This window comes from Cherax quadricarinatus, chromosome 10 (assembly GCF_038502225.1).
Source record: "Cherax quadricarinatus isolate ZL_2023a chromosome 10, ASM3850222v1, whole genome shotgun sequence".
Classification (NCBI taxonomy): domain Eukaryota; kingdom Metazoa; phylum Arthropoda; class Malacostraca; order Decapoda; family Parastacidae; genus Cherax; species Cherax quadricarinatus.
Genome location: NC_091301.1, coordinates 26,225,562 through 26,246,081, shown reverse-complemented (window position 1 = coordinate 26,246,081; position 20,520 = coordinate 26,225,562). Strand labels below are relative to the sequence as shown.

Below are 20,520 nucleotides of genomic sequence, written 5' to 3'. Positions count from 1 at the left end.
TCTGCCTGACGTCACCTCGAGATGTCTGTTGACGTCACTGCTGCTGACGTCACCTTGCGACATCACGCCTGACATCACATGATGTCACATCGAGTGTTCTAGTAATTATTTCAGTATTGTCGAGAAGATTGAGAGAAAATATATGTCGTGTGTTAATTAATTCCTCTCAGTCAGTGTTCTCACATTTTAGTATGTCTTAGTCAGTTTTATGCGCAGAAAAGCATCATTTGCTAGTTAAGCCATGTTGTACCGTATGTACAGCGGTGTGTTTTTAAAGTTCCGTGTGTCCAGTGAGGTCTGTGGTCAGACCCTTGAATTGTACCACTAAGTCACCCGCCTGACCAGTGTTTGACAGCTGATTTCTCAGCCCTGAGCGTATGAGCCCCCTTGTACAGAAAGCTTTTATGCTCGTCGCTCGTGATGTTCTGTAGAATCGTACCTGCTACGATTCCCATCGAGATTTGTTTCACTTCACCTCCAGACCTTCAGAGTGCAGTTATATGTAGAGAAACAAGTCTGGGGACGCTTAGACTAACCTCTGCTATAACTCCAGCTGTCGAGAGATGATACTCGTCAAGCCGCAGCCAGCCCTGTCGGCAGGCGCTGTGTCAGCCTCGTGTCACAAGCTTCAGTGAGCAGCCTGCACAAAGAAGATGTCACTTTGACTGCTAGCTCTCTCACTGCAGTCTGGTGTATGATGTTACGACTCCCAGATGTTTCGCCCAGTCGTCTCTGCCACGACTTGCTCCACAACTCGCTCCACGCTCGCCGGCAGTGATAGCCCAGCGACAGTACCAGTCGAGAAGTGTCCTCCTGAGTCGCTTGCCAGAAGTCCTGCCCAGTTGCCGAGTTTTGTCGACGCCTCACTCGAGGGCACCAGCATGTCGTGCCCCAGGTTGAGTGAAAACCTGCAGCGACTCCTACGATGTCTGCTTCACCGTTCCAGAGGAGACCGTACCCTGTTACGTCACAGCTCAGCCGCAGCGATGTCTCCCGTGTTGCAGTATCTGTCCAGACGCAGGAAGGCATGCAGTGATACTCATCGACGCTCACTGCCTTTGACCACGATGTTTAGCACACCCCACATGTTTTTTTCTTCCCTCCCTGTAGGAAGTTTTTTTTTTTCCATGTCCATATGTATATATATGTTTTTATTTTGTGTTCTGTGCCCTGTTCCTACGAGAGAGAGACCGAGTTTCTTTTACTACCAGTATTGTCGCGTCGGGACGATGCGCGATAGGTGGCCGAGCGTATGTAGACAGCCTGTACTGTCTGCACAGATAGTCCATGCTGTCTGCCAGCTTAGTTCATATTTCGCGCCACTCAGGTGCTGCCATCTATAGGCCTTGCCACTTCAGTATGCCCAGACTTGCCTCGCTCGCACTCACACAGCGGCCTGGCATCAAGACACAAGTACTCCCAGCTCTCTCTCGTGGGCATGGCCCTCCCGGGCCATGGGCACAAACACACAAGCCTGTGTAACCCACCACTACTTAACAATAAATTAAGAAGCCTCTGAAGACGTTTATCATTAACACCGCTCTACAGCCTACCAAATAAACAAGTCCTTTATATCAGCAGTGACTGGCAAGTAAGGACCCCACATCAGCAGTGACTGGCGGGCGAGCACCCCACATCAGCAGTGACTGGCAAGTAAGCACCCCACATCAGCAGTGACTGGCGGGTAAGCACCCCACATCAGCAGTGACTGGCAAGTAAGCACCCCACATCAGCAGTGACTGGCGGGTAAGCACCCCACATAAGTGACTGGCAAGTAAGCACCCCACATCAGCACTGACTGGCAAGTAAGCACCCCACATCAGCACTGACTGGCAAGTAAGTACCCCACATCAGTAGTGACTGGCAAGTAAGCACCCCACATCAGCACTGACTGGCGGGTAAGCACCCCACATCAGCACTGACTGGCGGGCGAGCACCCCACATCAGCAGTGACTGGCAAGTAAGCACCCCACATCAGCAGTGACTGGCGGGTAAGCACCCCACATCAGCAGTGACTGGCAAGTAAGCACCCCACATCAGCACTGACTGGCGGGTAAGCACCCCACATCAGCAGTGACTGGCAAGTAAGCACCCCACATCAGCAGTGACTGGCGGGTAAGCACCCCACATAAGTGACTGGCAAGTAAGCACCCCACATCAGCACTGACTGGCAAGTAAGCACCCCACATCAGCACTGACTGGCAAGTAAGTACCCCACATCAGTAGTGACTGGCAAGTAAGCACCCCACATCAGCACTGACTGGCGGGTAAGCACCCCTTACTCCCTCTCCCAAATGCACCGGCTTGGGTGTGGTAGCTGGCGGTATGGGACTATTAAAGGGATGGAGGACTGGATGAAGAATTTGTATACGGGACGGTAATAAGAGGGAAGGAGAGAGGAATTTGGGTGGTAGATAGAAGGGGCGATAAGCAAGGATGGGGAGAGGGAGGGACGACCGCCCGCATTCCCGCATATTACACTTCACCAGGTCCCCTTTCCTGGGGCTGTTGGTGCTGGGTGGGTGCATCCCTGACCTTGTGGTTGTGGAGTGGCTCCCCTCCCAGTCTTGGGTCATCCCTCCCACGATCTTGGGGTGGTGGAGTTGCCTCCCATTCCTAGTATTGGTGTGGTGGGGCAGGTGAAATGGCAGGGTGAGGTCTTTTAGGGCGGGGAAGGCTACGAGGTGGGGGCGTGGATCACACATCCTGCACCACTGTTGCTACAAGTTACAATACAGCTGGACCCACACTGTTGCTACAAGTTACAGTATGATAGGTCCATGCTGTTGCTACAAGTTACAATACAGCTGGACCCACACTGTTGCTACAAGTTACAGTATGATAGGTCCATGCTGTTGCTACAAGTTACAGCATGACTGGACCCACACTGTTGCTACAAGTTACAGTATGATAGGTCCATGCTGTTGCTACAAGTTACAATACAGCTGGACCCACACTGTTGCTACAAGTTACAGTATGATAGGTCCATGCTGTTGCTACAAGTTGCAGCATGACTGGACCCACACTGTTGCTACAAGTTACAGTATGATAGGTCCATGCTGTTGCTACAAGTTACAGCATGACTGGACCCACACTGTTGCTACAAGTTAGTCCTGTCCTTTGTCTGGCCTATCTGTCTTTTCTTCATATAGTATTCTCTCTACGAAGTCGAGCTGTTTAATGGGTAGGCCTTATCAGCCTATCATATTAATAGATTAAACCTGTGTATTATTTTTTTTTTTTTGACAGATTAACCAAACCATACCACGGGCGGGGACAGAACCGGCGATCAGTCTCAAAACTCCAGACAGTCGCTTTAGCCACTGGGAGTTTTGAGACCCTCTGATCCCGGGTTCTATCCCCGCCTGTGGTATGGTTTGTTCGCAATCGTGTCATTACGATATCGTGAGTCATATAGATAGTCCCGATAAGCAATCATTAATCAGTGGGACAAGATGTAGCATCACTAAAAGTTTTTAAAATAAAAATTCCCCAAAATACCATTAACAAAGCAGGACGACGATCAGTAACTAAGTTTAATCCGCTGGTTCAGATTAAAAATAAATAGTATACGGCTTAAAAGGGAAAGACAAAGTAATTCTGTAAAGACTGAGGCTGTGGTACAAGTACAAGTGAGAATACCAACAAGGAGGTTGTTCACGCACAGCAGCCTGTGACTAACTTGATATACTCACCTAGTGCATATGTGTAGTTTCTCGCGATTAGAGAACGGAGAATCAAGCCTCCACCACTCTGCCATGAAGGACCCACATAGGTTGAGTGTTTAGCATAAACAGTTGGTTTAGAAAGACACGTAAGCAAACACTATAACATATTTATTAGAAAACGTCCCAGGACCGAAACGTTTTCTAATAAATATGTTATAGTGTTTGCTTACGTGTCTTTCTAAACCAACTTGTCGGTATTTATTACCAAGGTTTATACCAGCATAAACAGTACAAATACTCGTATAAACAGCTTGTCTGTTCTCAACTGGCATTATATATCTTTATCGATGGACCCTTAAAATATCGTTAAATGAATCGTACTAGCCTGTATATGACTCATGACAACACAAACAGTGGAGTACTGCAGTAGGTCTACCGGCCCGTGTAACATCCACCTGTTTAACCTGTTTTAGCAGCTACCCAAAGGTTTCTTAATGACACTCCCTAGGAGTTTGTTGCACTCAACACAGGGCGACGCACCTCAAGGCTCACAGCAAGCCATTTTAGCACAGTATACGTTACATCTCAGCGCCATTGAAATTTCTTTGCAGTTTTGAAGATTGTCACTGCAAAAACCTTTCAAGTATTGTCCCAGACTATGAAGTAGTAATACCTGAATATTAGGTAACGTTGCTCAGTGTGTGTGTGTGTGTGTGTGTGTGTGTGTGTACTCACCTAATTGTACTCACCTAATTGTGGTTGCAGGGGTCGAGACTCAGCTCCTGGCCCCGCCTCTTCACTGATCGTGTGTGTGTCTGTGTGTGTCTGTCTGTGTCTGTCTGTGTGTGTGTCTGTGTACTCAACTGTGGTTGCAGGGGTCGAGAGACAGCTCTGTGTACTCACCTATTTGTACTAACCTATTTGTGGTTGCAGGGGTCGAGTCCTAGCTCCTGGCCCCGCCTCTTCACCGGTTGCTACTCTGTCCTCCTCTGTCTTCACGGCGCGCATAACGGAGATAAAACACCTCAATTACTGGGAGCGCTTGAGGTTTCTAAACCTGTATTCCCTGGAACGCAGGAGGGAGAGATACATGATTATATACACCTGGAAAATCCTAGAGGGACTAGTACCAAACTTGCACACGAAAATCACTCACTACGAAAGCAAAAGACTTGGCAGACGATGCACCATCCCCCCAATGAAAAGCAGGGGTGTCACTAGCACGTTAAGAGACCATACAATAAGTGTCAGGGGCCCGAGACTGTTCAACTGCCTCCCAGCACACATAAGGGGGATTACCAACAGACCCCTGGCAGTCTTCAAGCTGGCACTGGACAAGCACCTAAAGTCAGTTCCTGATCAGCCGGGCTGTGGCTCGTACGTTGGTTTGCGTGCAGCCAGCAGCAACAGCCTGGTTGATCAGGCGCTGATCCACCAGGAGGCCTGGTCACAGACCGGGCCGCGGGGGCGTTGACCCCCGAAACTCTCTCCAGGTAAACTCCAGGTAAACTCCCCGCTACATGAGCTTTATCATACCTCGTCTTAAAACTATGTATGGTTCATGCCTCCACTACATCACTTTCTAGGCTATTCCACTGTCTGACAACTCTATGACTGAAGAAATACTTCCTAATATCTCTCTGACTCATCTGTGTCTTCAACTTCCAATTGTGACCGCTTGTTTCTGTGTCCCCTCCCTGGAACATCCTTTGTCCACCTTGTCTATTCCGCGCAGTATTTTATATGTCGTTATCATGTCTCCCCTGACCCTCCTATCCTCTAGTGTCGTCAGGCCGATTTCCCTTAACCTTTCTTCATAAGACATTCCCCTTAGCTCTGGAGCTAACCTTGTCGCAAACCTTTGCACTTTCTCTAGTTTCTTGACGTGCTTTATCAAGTGCGGGTTCCAAACAGGTGCTGCATACTCCAGTATGGGCCTAACGTACACGGTGTACAGTGTCTTGAACGATTCCTTATTAATTAAGGTATCGGAACGCTGTTCTCAGGTTTGCCAGGCGCCCATATGCTGCAGCAGTTACCTGGCTGATGTGTGCTTCCGGAGACATGCTCGGTGTTATATTCACTCCAAGATCTTTCTCCTTGAGCGAGGTTTGCAGTCTTTAGCCACCTAGCCTATACTCTGTCTCCGGTCTTCTTTGCCCTTGCCCTATCTTCATGACTTTGCATTTGGTGGGATTAAATTCGAGAAGCCAGTTGCTGGACCAGGTGTCCTGTCTGTCCAAGTCTCTTTGAAGTCCTTCCCGGTCCTCATCTGATTTAATTCTCCTCATTAACTTCACATCGTCTGCGAACAGGGACACTTCTGAGTCTAACCCTTCCATCATGTTCACATATACCAAAAATAGCACTGGTCCTAGGACCGACCCCTGTGGGACCCCGCTCGTCACAGGTGCCCATTGTGATACATCATTACGTACCATGACTCGTTGTTGCCTCCCTGTCAGGTATTCTCTGATCCATTGCAGTGCCCTTCCTGTTATATGAGCCTGATCCTCTAGCTTCTGCACCAATCTCTTGTGAGGAACTGTGTCAAAGGCCTTCTTGCAGTCCAAGAAGATGCAATCCACCCACCCCTCTCTCTCGTGTCTTACTTCTGTTACTTTATCATAAAACTCCAGAAGGTTTGTGATACAGGATTTTCCTTCCATGAATCCATGCTGGTTGGCATTTATACTCATGTTCCATTCCAGGTGCTCCACCACTCTCCTCCTGATAATCTTCTCCATAACTTTGCATACTATACACGTCAGTGACACAGGTCTATAGTTTAGTGCCTCTTTTCTGTCTCCTTTTTTAAAAATGGGAACTACATTTGCCATCTTCCATACCTCAGGTAGTTGCCCAGCTTCCAGGGACGTGTTGAAGATTGTGGTAAGTGGCACACACAACATATCCGCTTCCTCTCTAAGGACCCACGGGGAGATGTCCAGTCCCATTGCCTTTGAGGTATCGATGTCCCTTAGCAGTTTCTTCACCTCCTCCTTATCTGTATGTATGTCATCCAACACTTGTTGGTACATTCCTTGCTAATGTCCCCATCTGGTCTGTCCCCCGAGAGGCCTTCCTGTCTCCACTGTAAATACTTCCTTAAATCTCATGTTGAGCTCCTTGCATACCTCTTGATCATTTCTTGTGAGGTCTCCACCTTCTTTCCTCAGCCTTATCACCTGGTCTTTGACTGTTGTCTTCCTCCTAATGTGGCTATACAGCAGTTTCAGGTCAGACTTGACTTTCGATGCTATGTCGTTTTCGTACTGTCGCTGGGCCTCCCTCCTTATCTGTGCATACTCGTTTCTGGCTCTTCTACTAATCTCATTTTCCTGGGTCCTTTGCCTCCTGTACCTTTTCCATTCTCTGGTGCACTTAGTTTTTGCCTCCCTACACCTTCGGAAAAACCAAGGAGTCGCTTTGGTCTTCCTATTATTTCTGGTTTCCCTTGAGAACAAACCTTTCCTCTGCCTCCTTGCACTTTGTTGCTACATATTCCATCATCTTGTTTACTGATTTTCCTACCAGGTCTCTGTCCCACTGAACCTCCTGCAGGGAGTTCCTCATACCTGTGTAGTCCCCCCTTTTGTAGTTTGGCTTTTCCCATTCAGTTCCTGTTTCCTTCTCCACTTGTAACTCTACTATATAATCAAAACTCAGAACCACATGATCGCTAGCTCCTAGGGGCCTCTCGTAAGTGATGCCCTCAATGTCCGAACTGCTCAGGGTGAACACAAGATCCAGTCTTGCTGGCTCGTCCTCCCCTCTCCCTCTGGTAGTGTCCCTGACATGTTGATGCATGAGGTTTTCAAGTACCACATCCATCATTTTGGCTCTCCATGTTTCGGGACCCCTGTGTGGCTCCAGGTTTTCCCAATCAATCTCCCTGTGGTTGAAATCGCCCATTACCAGTAACTTTGCTCTGCTCGAGTGAGCTCTTCTTGCCGCCTCAGCCAGTGTGTCCACCATTGCCCTGCTGTTTTCTTCATACTCCTCTCTTGGCCTCCTGCAGTTCTGTGGTGGGTTATACATCACTCCAATGACTACTTTATGTTCTCCAGACTGAATTGTACCTACTATGTAGTCTCTTTCTCCAATCACGTCCATGCCTTCCATTTCCTCAAATCCCCATCGGTTTCTTATGAGCAGTGCAACTCCTCCTCCCCCTCTACTCCTATCTTTTCTCAGGATCTGATATCCCTGTGGGAAGATTGCGTCTGTTATTGTCTCAGTGAGTTTTGTTTCTGTGACTGCTATGATGTCTGGGGATTTCTCACTGATTCTTTCGTGCCACTCCTCATGTTTATTCATTATTCCGTCCATCTGTGTCTGTGTGTGTGTCTGTGGGTGTGTGTGTCTGTGTGAAAATAATTATTATTATTATTATTATTATTGTGAGTAAATCACCTGCAGAAGGTTTACAGGGCATTACCTAACTTATTACCTGCAAATCTAGAAAGGCGTAGAATTTGGGGGGATATGATTGAGGTGTATAAATGGAAAACAGGAATAAATAAAGGGGATGTAAATAACGTGCTGAAAATATCCAGCCAAGACAGGACTCGCAGCAATGGTTTTAAGTTGGAAAATTTCAGATTCAGGAAGGATATAGGAAAGCACTGGTTTGGTAATAGAGTTGTGGATGAATGGAACAAACTCCCGAGTACAGTTATAGAGGCAAAAACGGTGTGTAGTTTTAAAAATAGGTTAGAAAAATATATGAGTGGGTGTGGGTGGGTGAGAGTTGGACCAATCTAGCTTGTACTACTAGGTCAGATATCGTGCTCCATCCTTAAGTGAATGTGACCTGACCTGACTAGGTTAGGGCATTGGCTTAAGCCAGTAGGAGACATGGACCTGCCTTTCATGGACCAGTAAACCTGCTGCAGTGTTCTTTCTTATGTTCTTAAGTAATCTGGTTGATATAAATGGGACTTAAGTCACAGTGGGTCACTGAACTGCTACTCCTTCAACTGCCCACTTTCTCGCTACTTTCACAAAAAGCTTGACCTGACATTAATTTAATGATTATAAAATTAAAACCAGTTACCCTGCTACATTGAATTTTAGTGGACTGCATAGGATTAGGCTTGCTGGGAACAACAAATATGATCGGAAAACGCCTAATTACATTGCAAATTAAGACCAGTGCTCACACATTAAATTAAATTTGGCGTCTCTCGGAGTCCCCACTGGCTGTTCTACACCCCCCCATCCTCGAAATTTCTCGAAGTGTCCAAACAGTAACATATTTTATTACACAATTATTGTATTATTCATTCATATGTTCTACATTTAGGAAATTATGTAAAAAATTTTTATAGTCTGTGTGAGTGACATAAACTAAACAATGAAGCTCTCAATCACTGAATGCGAAAAAGATTTGAGAGTTCTGGTTAACAGTAATCTAAAGCCAACATAAAAGTGTATAAGTGCTCATAATAAAGCTAATAGAATTCTTTGCTTCATATCAAGTGTAAATAACAGAAATCCTCAGGTTATACTTCAGCTTTACATATCCTTGGTAAAGCAACATTTAGTTTATATTGTGCAGTTCTAGTCACCTTATTACACAATAACCATAAATAACCCGGAAAACGTAGAGAAAGTTGACAAAGTTGATCCCATGTAGCAGAGATCTTTCCTCGGAGGACAGCCTGTACAGCACTGAAACACTCAATCTGCTCTCTCTGGAAAGGCGTAGAATTCGGAGGGAATATGCTTAAGGTGTATAATTGGAAGACAGGAATAAATATATAGGATATAAATAATGTGCCAAAAATGTTTAACCAAGACAGGACTCGCAACGATGGATTCAAGTTGGAAAATCTTTGATTTAGAAATGTATAGGAAATCACTGGTTTGGTAATAGAATTGTGAATGAGTGGAACAAACTCCTGAGTACTGTCATTGAATCAAGAACCTTAGGTGGCTTTAAAAATAGGCTGAACAGGTATACGAGTGGGTAAATTGGACCCGCCTAGCATGGGTCAGTAGGCGGTACTCCTGTCGTATGTTCTTATATATGTGACCTCTGTAAACGTGTACGTGAAGCTCTGTTTTGGTAACCCAGAGATTTTTTTAAAGCAGATGCAAGATTTAATTTAATTTAAGACATGTTTATTGTCTGAAAGTATGTCTGGGTTTTACCTAATTGTTTAATATGGGATAGTTCACAAATTTTGTTTAGTGGTGAATAATAACTGAATAATAACGCCTTTCTAGAGTGCAGATTCAGGGCCCTCAGTCTATCCTCATAGGGAAGATTTCTGATACATGGGATCAACTTTGTCATCCTCCTTTGTACGTTTTCCAGAGCATTTATATCCATTCTGTAATACGGTGACCAAAACTGTGCAGCATAATCTAAATGAGGCCTAACCAAGGATATATAGAGTTGAAGAACAATCTCAGGACTCCTATTATTTATGCTTCTTGATATGAAGCCAAGGATTCTGTTAGCTTTATTGTGAACACTTACGCACTGTTGTCTTGGTTTCAGATTACTGCTAACCAGAACTCCTAAATCTCTTTCGCAATCCGTAATATTAAGATCTACATTATTTAGTTTATATGTGGCATGGTTATTTTCCTGTTCAACATTTAGAACTTTGCATTTGTCTATATTTAAACTGCATCTGCCACTTCTCCGACCACTGCATCAGTCTATTCATATCTTTCTTGAGTGCTCGAATGTCCTCGTCAGAATGAATTCGACGGCCTATTTTGGTGTCATCGGCAAACTTGCTTATGTCGCTCTTTATGCCCTCATCAATGTCGTTTATGTAGATTGTGAACAACAGGGGGCCCAACACTGACCCCTGTGGAATACCGCTCGTGATTTCTCCCCATTTATGCGAACTCTCTGCTGCCTATTTGTCAACCATTCCTCTATCCAGGAAAAAAATTTCTCCTCCTATTCCATGTGCCTTAATTTTCCTCAATAGTGTCTGATGTGGGACCCTTTCAAAAACCTTACTGAAGTCCATATACACAATATCATATTCATTACCATGATCTACCTCCTCAAATACCTTAGTGAAAAAAGTTAATAAATTCGTAAGGCAGGAACGCCCCTTTGTAAAACCATGCTGAGATTCGTTGATTAATTTATGCTTTTCAAGGTGGCTACGAACTGCCTCGGCAGTTATTGATTCCATAATTTTTCCCACAATGGAGGTTAGGCTTATTGGTCTATAGTTCGAAGCTAAGGACTTGTCACCTGCTTTGAAAATAGGTATCACATTTGCCATTTTCCACTTATCTGGCACCATGCCAGATAGGTGTGCTAAGCTCCTCTTTACATTCCTTTAGAACCCTTGCATACAGTTCATCAGGGCCTGGGGATTTGTTAGGTTTTAATTTATCAATTTGCCTAAGAACCATGTCACTTGTGACCATAATCGTGCATAGTTTATTATCATCCTGTTCTACATAATTTATTATTTCTGGAATATCGCTAGTATCTTCCTGTGTAAAAACTGAGAGAAAGTATGTGTTAAAAATTCTACACATTTCCTTATCACTGTCTGTGAGCTGACCCGAGTAACTTTTGAGTGAGCCTATCTTGTCCCTGATCTGACTTCTGTATACCTAAAGAATCCTTTTGGGTTAGTCTTTGATTCTCTTTCAACTTTAATCTCATAATCTCTTTTTGGTTTTCTTGTTCCCTTTTTTATTTCTCTCTTTAACTGAATATATTGATTTCTTAATTGCACCTCTCCTCTTTTGATTTGCCTATATATGCCTCTCTTTTGACCAGTGAGATGTTTTAATCTATTGTTTATCCATTTGGGATCATTTTTGCTTGATCTGATTTCCCTATTTGGAACACAAGTTGTCTGAGCAGCTAGAATTATGCCCTGGAAAACGTCAAATTGGCAATCACCACCTACCTGACCCATAGTCAGGTCATTCCAGTTCAGCGAACCCAAGTAATTTTTCAATCCTATGAAATCAGCCAAGCAGAAGTCAGGGACAGAGACTTGATTGCCATTATTAAGGGAATTCCATGATATATTAAAACTGAGTGATTTGTGATCACTTTCCCCAAGCTCATCATTAACCTCAAGGTTATTAATTAGCGTTTCCCTGCTCTCAAGAACCAAGTCAAGCTGGTTATTTCCTCTAGTTGGGGCTCTGTCACAAACTGTTTTAAAAAACAATCCTGAATCGTATCAAGAAAGTCACTTGACTCTCTAATTTCCTGTCAAATTGCTCCAGTCAATCTGTCTATAGTTGAAATCTCCCATTATCACAACATTTTTGTATGTAGGTGCCTTACGAATTTCATCCCATAGAAGTTTACCGCACTCCCTATCAAGATTTGGGGCCCTGTAAATCACGCCCAAAATTAGTTTTTCATGGCCCTATAGAAGCTGTAACCAAACAGATTCAGTGGCTGGCGCTTCTAATTTTATATCTTGTCTAACACAACAATTTAAATTGTCTCTGACGTACATTGCTACTCCACCACCCTTCCTGTTGACCATGTCAGTGTGGAATAATTTATAGCCTTGTATGTGACATTCAGAAGGCATCTCTATCTTTCAGATTGAGCCAGGTCTCTGTTATAGCAATGATATCTATGTTTCCTGCACTTGCAATTAATCTTAGCTCATCTATCTTATTTCTTACACTCCTGCTATTAGTATAGTAGACCTTAAAGGAGCTAGTCCCTTGCTGCCCTCTACTGTCTCCCTTTGTTTGCTGACCTGATCTATTGTCTTTATTTATAACTTCATGATGAATGTCTTTTATACATTTACTGTTTTCAACCCTAGTGTTGCAACCTGACTGTTTTCCACACACACCCATACCTCTATCTTCTATCAGTTTAAAATCCTAGGCATTTCAGCAATGGCCCTCTCGATTGAGTTTGCAAGAGCTACCACCCCTGCCCCAGAGAGATGTACCCCATCCCTTTCATACATATCATGTTTACCATAAAAGTTGTCCCAGTTGTCAATGAATGGGATTGCAAGTTCCTTGCAGTATCTGTCTAGCCAGCAATTTACACCAATTACCCTAGACAACCATTCATTGCCCATTCCCCTTCTAGGCAAGATGCTACACATGATTGGGACCCCTCCCTTAGACTTAATTAAATCTATAGCTGACCTGTACTTATCTAGCAGCTCTTCTCTCTTACCCTTCCCAATATCATTTCCACCAGCAATGAGGCAGATAATAGGCTTGTTCCCATTACCTGACATGATATTATCCAATCTGTCGACTATGTCACTAACACCAGCTCCTGGGAAGCACACTTTATCTCTTACCTTCTTATTCCTATTACAGAAAGCACGGTCCATACATCTTACCTGTTAGTCACCAACCACAAGTATGCACTTACCTCTATTTGCAGAGGAAGTAGTACCTTTACCTTCACTGGCCACTGAAGTACACTCATCCTGAAGAACAGAGAAGCGATTTCCTACCTTCAAATCTTCTGTCTTAACTTTCCTTATTTTCATGCTCTTCCCATTACTGGGAACCACTTGCCACTTGTAGCAGGTGCTGGACTGCACCTCACTGCTGGTAGCCGTTACTACCTCCCCACCTACAGCTTCCTCGCAGCGAGAGACAGACTGCACCTCGCTGCTGGTAGCCTCATTCCCCTCCACCATTCCAGCCACCAAACCCATTAAAGTGAACCTTCAGCCTCCTAATTACCTCCTGGAGAAGCAAGACTTCCTCCTTCAACTGTCCAACCTCAGTTTTTGTAACCGTCCACACCAATCCCCAAAGCAGCTCAGGGCCTTTGACCTCACGTGACGACTGACCACTGATCACTATAGGCTTAGAGTGAGGTGTAATACTAGTGGTGGTAGTAGTAGTAGTAGTATTACTACTACAACTTATATCACTACTACTACTACAACTAGTATTAAACCTCACTCTGAGCTTATATATACCCTGTGTCTATGTATTGTTTGTAAGGGCTTGACAAAGCTCCTGGAGAGCGAAACGTTGCCACAATAAAATATCACATTAGTTACACTTGTGTCCTTTTACTTTATTTGTTTCCTCATTAAAAAAAAAAGTCTTGTTTCTCACTGTATGTAACTTAGATTACTACACTCACGGAAGGTTCCTTGATGCTGGTGAGAGGCTCCAGATCTAGGGAACTGGATCTGTGCTCCAGTTCCCTGAATTAAGCCTGAATACCTTCCATCTCCCCCACAAGCGCTGTATAATCCTATGGGTTAAGCGCTTCCCCTTAATAATAATAATAATAATAATAATAATAATAATAATAATCTTACCTTACTAACACAGGTATGTAGTGTTTTCCCTACCTTCATCTACACATTATTCTCGTTTTTCAATTGGTTTTTAACAAATTATACGAAGAACCTGTAAATAAAGTTTTAGCTATTTTAACATTTTGTATCGCAGACTGTTTGCAAGTAGTGATAATTTTCATGTTGACAGCCTCGTACATGCTAGACTAAAAGACATTAAAAAGACTCCAATATTACGTCAGACTACTGATCTTCACCAGTCTTGTAGTGGACTGATGAAGTCACTGTGGCAAAAGTTTCCACAATAAAGGTACCCAAGTGTTGCACATGTATCTACCTGGAGTTTACCTGGAGAGGGTTTCGGGGGTCTACGCCCCCGCGGCTCGGTCTAAGACCAGATCTCACGGTGGATCAGGGTCTGATCAGCCAGGCTGTTACTGCTGGCCACACGCACGCTGACGCACGAGCCACAGCCCAGTTGGTCAGGTACTGACTTTTGGTGCCTGTCCAGTGCCTTCTTAAAGACAGCCAGGGGTCTATTGGTAATCCCCCTTATGTAGGCTCGGAGGCAGTTAAACAGTCTTGGACCCCGGACACTTATTGTATTGTCTCTCAATGTACTCGTGGCGCCCCTGCTTTTCATCGGGGGAATGTTGCATCTCCTGCCGAGTCTTTCGCTTTCATAGGGAGTGATTTTCGTGTGCAGGTTTGGTACCAATCCCTCCAGGACCTTCCAAATGTATATTATCATGTATCTCTCTCGTCTGCGTTCCAGGGAATACAGATCAAGGACCTTCAACCGTTCCCAGTAATTTAGGTGCCTTATCGTACTTATGTGTGCCGTGAAAGTTCTTTGTACACTCTTCAGGTCTGCAATGTCGCCAGCCTTGAAGGGGGCCGTTAATATACAGCAGTATTCCAGCCTAGAGAGCACAAGCGATTTGAAGAGAATCATCATGGGCTTGGCGTCCCTAGTTTTGAAGGTTCTCATTATCCATCCATCCATCCTCAAATTTAAAAATTTGTCGGTTCTCTGGACCATTTATCTACACTCCATCAAGAGTCCAGCATGGCAACAAGACACCATTGAGCCCACCATGATGACAACAGGCACTGCTGAACCCACCATGGTGACAAAAGACACTGATGAACCCACCATGGTGACAACAGACTGATGAATCCACCATGGTGACAAAAGACACTGCTGAACCCACCATGGACATGGTGACAATAGACACCACTGAGCCCACCATGGTGACAAAAGACACTGATGAACCCACCATGGTGACAACGGACACTGCTGAACCCACCATGGTGACAACAGACTGATAAACTCACCATGGTGACAACGGACACTGCTGAACCCACCATGGTGACATCAGACATTGCTGAACCCACCATGGTGACATCAGACACTGCTGAACCCACCATGGTGACAACAGACACTGCTGACAAGACACCACTGAACCCTCCATGGTAACAGCAGACACCAATGAATCCAAAACAAGAAGACAGCATACGGGTCGTATAATCAAGGGGAAGACAAAGAATATCTAAGCAAACTGCTCGTATCGTGAAGAAAACAGCCTTTTTTCCCTCTCCCGTTTTTCCAATGAAGCTGGAGTGAGAAGAGTAGGGGCTGAGGGTCAAGGGGTCGTGGTGAATCACCTCCATTAGTTTATTAGACTGTCAGGGCCAAGGCCAACTGGTGGAGGGAGGCGGTGGGAAAGGAAATGTGTTGAGCAACTAACTACACGTAGACTGACTTATATGGTAGTGCTAGTCTTGGACACGTAGACTAATTTGTATGGTAATGCTCGTTTTCGACACGTAAACTGACCTGTATGGTAGTGCTAGTCGTAGACACGTAGACTAACTTGTATGGTAGTGCTCATCTTATTGTTGGGGTATTGCTAGACACTAAGGTCACTGGCTGGTGTGTTGGGCTTGTACCAGGCACTGTGGGTGGAGACCCCCTGTGTTGGGTTATTAGCACATTCTTTGGGGTCCCTTGCTTGTGTGTATAAGGGCAGTGTGGGGCCCTTAACTTATGTTGGGCTGGTATCAAGCACTCTTGGGCATAACCTGCCCGTGGTGAGTTTACCTGGAGAGAGTTCCGGGGGTCAACGCCCCCGCGGCCCGGTCTGTGACCAGGCCTCCTGGTGGATCAGAGCCTGATCAACCAGGCTGTTGCTGCTGGCTGCACGCAAACCAACGTACGAGCCACAGCCCGGCTGATCCGGAACTGACTTTAGGTGCTTGTCCAGTGCCAGCTTGAAGACTGCCAGGGGTCTGTTGGTAATCCCCCTTATGTGTGCTGGGAGGCAGTTGAACAGTCTCGGGCCCCTGACACTTATTGTATGGTCTCTTAACGTGCTAGTGACACCCCTGCTTTTCATTGGGGGGATGGTGCATCGTCTGCCAAGTCTTTTGCTTTCGTAGTGAGTGATTTTCGTGAGGAGTAATGGATACGATAATAATAATAATAATAATAATAATAATAATAATAATAATTAATAATAATAATGTTTTTTCTACAAATATATGTACAACGTACACAGACTTAGCTGACATCATCAACATACTACATATATAGAAAGCCCCTTGTCATGCAGAGCATTTCGGGAAAATTAGGTTAATTTTGATCCCAGGATGCGACTCACATTAGTCGACTAACACCCAGGTAACAATTTTACTTCTGGGTGTACAGGGACAGCAGGTGTTTTAAGGAAATACGCCCTAATGTTTCCACTCATACCAGGGATCGAACCACAGACCTCATTGTGTGAGCTGAGTGCACTACCAACCGAGCTACCGGACACCGTGCAGAATGTGGTCACTAATACCTGTAGCATACCTGAAGAATTGAAACAAAGATGTCGGATTTTGATCTGCACTAAATTGACTTGGTCCGTCAAGTATAGATTCCAAAATAGTCAGGTACTGCAGCAAAATTCTAGGACCAGAGGCAGAGAGAAATAGAGAACTTCGGATAGCTTAAAAAATAAGGACAGTGTATGAGTGGGGATAAGTTAGGCCTACCTAGCATGGGCCAGTAGGCTGTCTGCAGTGATCCACTATTCTTATATTAAGTAAAAGGGCACAAGTACAACTAATGTGACATTTTATTGTAGCAACGTTTCGCTCTCCAGCAAAATGTTGCCACAATAAAATGTCACATTAGTTGCACTTCCATCATTTTATTTAACATATTGTCGGTAATTCTACCAACATTAATACACTATTCACATGTTTTTATAAACTTGTTTGGCATAGAGGAAATAATGGATTGGCATCGCCCTCTGCAGCTCTGGGTTCATTATACAATATTGTGGTACCTCCCTTCTTTGCTTTACTTTTTCTTGATTTGAACAAGTGATGTTTCCATGCAGATCGTGGCAATTTGTGTTTCTGGCTACTCCCAAAACAGGCCGGGACTCATGTAACTGGAATTTATCCACCGATCTCAATAACAAGGTGTTTGCAGTAAGCTGAAGGATCACAAGCGTTCGTCTGTTTATTTACTTGAAATTTAACTGCTGTATCTGTTTGGTGCAGTTAATAGGTTGGGTTAGGTAAGGTTTGTCAGAAAACAGGACAAGTGTTTCCTGACGCGGGTCATAGTCATATGATGACCCGTCGTTGGAGTTTTTGGTCATCTGACCGAGGCCTTCCGCTGGCTTACCGGTCCACCCCTTGAAAAATTATGGTTTGCAGTTAATAGTTTCAGTTGACAAGATCATGGTATAATGTATGTGGTATTTGGTAGTGTTAATAATACTCTTCGGAGGCGACGTTGAGCTTTATTGGGTTCTTGAATAGTGTGCCTAAGCTTGCCCTGGGAGCCAACCAGGCCCCGAGCCTGTCTATAGGCTGTCGGCTGTGATAGAAGAAGGCAACATCTTACGGACTGAAGCTAGGCCTAAGCCCGTGAGATGGCAGCACAAGCTTGGTGCGAAATATAAAGGAGCCTGATGCGAAATATAAACCCAACAGGGCATACAAGAGGGATCTTCAAGTAGTTCCTTGTATTTTTCTCATTATTTTCTTTTATTTTCCTTCCTATCAACTTTTTGTTTTTACCTCGTTCAAATTTTCAGTGCTGGTGTATAGTATCTAGGGCAATATTTTTGCTACTGGCATGTACAGGTGCTCTGTAAACAAGATTGCTGGACTTATTCTGAAATTACTGTAATGGCTCTGATGATAATTTAGACACATGCCCGACACTTAAGTATCTTTATTGTGATACGTTCTGCCACACAATGGCTTCTTCAGTGAAGGTATTCAAGTGTTGTACATGTCTAATATATCAACTTGGTTGTCTGAGCCATTTATCTACAATGACTCCAATAATTTCCAAAACCCTCTTCTGCTTGGTTTCAAACGTTCAAGAAGGTTGCGTCCTAATTTGGCAACAGCGAAATTAAAACGTGTAGGTACACATTTGCCAATTTTATGTGTGGAACAGTGTGACTTTTATTCTCGCCAAATCGCGTTATAGTTAAATCTACCTCTACTGAATGGCTTTAATATTTAGTGATGTAGTATCTTATGAACAAGATGGTACCCATTGTGTTGTAGAGGTCTGAACTTTACTCAGACCTCTACAACACAAGTGTCCTCAAAGATTTGTTAAGTTATACCATAAATTAAGGAAACATCCTAGACATCACATTACGAAACATAGAAAACAAGTGCGATAGTAATTATGGACAAGGTAGATTACAGTGGAAAAATTAACATGTTTGTGTGCACAAAACTGTCAGTACACTAAATTAATTTAAGAAAATGAATCTGTGTAATAGCTGGAGAATGACTCTTCTGACCAGCTTTCAAAATTTCAACACTGGTGTGTCCTACTTAGGAGAATGTTAGGTAAAAGGACACAAGTGCAACTAAAGTGACATTTTATCGTGGAAACATTTCGCTCTCCAGGAGCTACGGCTTGTCAAAGCTCCTGGAGAGTGACAATAAAATGTCACATTAGTTGCACTTGTGTCCTTTCACCTAATATACTGTCGGTAATTATAGCAGCATTAATTCTTAGAAGAAGGTTGGTATTATAACTGGAGTGTGTAGATACTATTTTGCCACGTTTAATCTCATTGGACAGTACATGTCCAACTTTCCCATTTTTTATGAAAAATTTGGATATTAGTGTCCATGTGCCATATTCTGCATTATTCCTTTCACGTTCAACACTGGGATACTTTTCTTGGATCGTGCAGGGATTGAAATACACCAAATTATTATTATTATTATTATTATTATTATTATTATTATTATTATTATTATTATTATTATTATTATTATTATTATTATTATTAGTTGTACTGTAGACAGTAAGTCTACTCACCAATTTCACATACTTCCCACTAGGGTGAGTTACTGGCCTAGGCCTAGTTTCGCAAGTGACAGGTAGATTGTGGTCTGGCATCTGCCTCACTCCCCGCCTACTTGACCTCCCGTCAATGCCTACCCCCTACACGTCTTGCCCGTGAACCCATTTGAAGAATAAAACCATACTAGTCTGTCGCCTTTAGTAACCTTCCACGCTACCTATTCTTCCAGAAGATACGACATAATAGTGGTTTTACAGTACAGCAGATCTTGTAAAGCTCATTTAGTGATTCTTGTAAATGTGACTGAAAAAATGTATTCAGTTTTGGGCATACTTTTTCAATCGCATTTTAATTAAAATCATCATATAGATGACTGCCTCTATTACTGTTGATAGTGGGAAGCGCTAAACTCACAGGGAGTCGTATATCGCCTGGGAAATGGGAGGCAATCAGGTTCACTGCAAGGAAGGGGGAGGATATATCTAGTTTCTTATATGTAGAGTCTCGCCATCACTAAGGCGCCTTGGAAAAATAAACACAAATGCAGTATAATGAGTTTCTTAATCTGCAACGTTTCGCCCGAAGTCAAGGATCGTAAGAGACAGCTCCAGTTTAACTAATTGACTGGGATAGCATTATAAACTTGTGCTGTAATCTGTTTTGAGTATTATAATTTTCGACTTATCTGAGGTGAAAATCTCTTAAAAGTATTTTGCAACATTTCAGAATTTTGAATGAATTACTAAACTTACGTTAAAAGTTCTTATTATGCATGTTCTTATTACCCTATATTTTATTACGGAAGTATGGAATACATATTGTGATACTTTATTTTTTCCCAATTATAGGTAAAATTCTGGCAAATGTAAATTGTGACCACATTTATCCCTTGGCAGATTTCTTGGTGGTGAAGGACTTTGACCTGACGACTGGTGAAAATGGCAGCAGTCACCACACCAGCTCCTACCATCTGATGCAGGGAGACCATCCTCGTCTGGTGCTGAGACGTGGACAAGAGTTTACCATTAAACTTACAACCAACCAAGAAATGGACAAAGAAAAGGATAAACTCTCCCTCGTCTTCACTGTCGTTGGTAGGTAGTCCTGAAATACGAACTAATTATGGGTAATGATTTGGCTATAATTCACCAATAATCCACACTTTAGAGGTCACAATTGAACCAGAAAGTGTCCTCTCCAAAAGTGGGTTATTTGTGAGCTGTTGCAGCAATGGTACTGTGACTTTCTTTT

General features: G+C 43.7%; 1 protein-coding gene across 1 annotated transcript in view; it reads left to right on the top strand.

The window, feature by feature from the left end:
* Tg (Transglutaminase) overlaps positions 1 to 20,520 on the top strand; it is a 140,875-nt gene that overhangs the window by 52,361 nt on the left and 67,994 nt on the right. Inside the window, exon 2 of the mRNA XM_070083722.1 lies at positions 20,166 to 20,363. Within this exon, the coding sequence (XP_069939823.1) occupies positions 20,166 to 20,363 (198 nt within the window). The remainder of the gene's footprint in view (positions 1 to 20,165; positions 20,364 to 20,520) is intronic.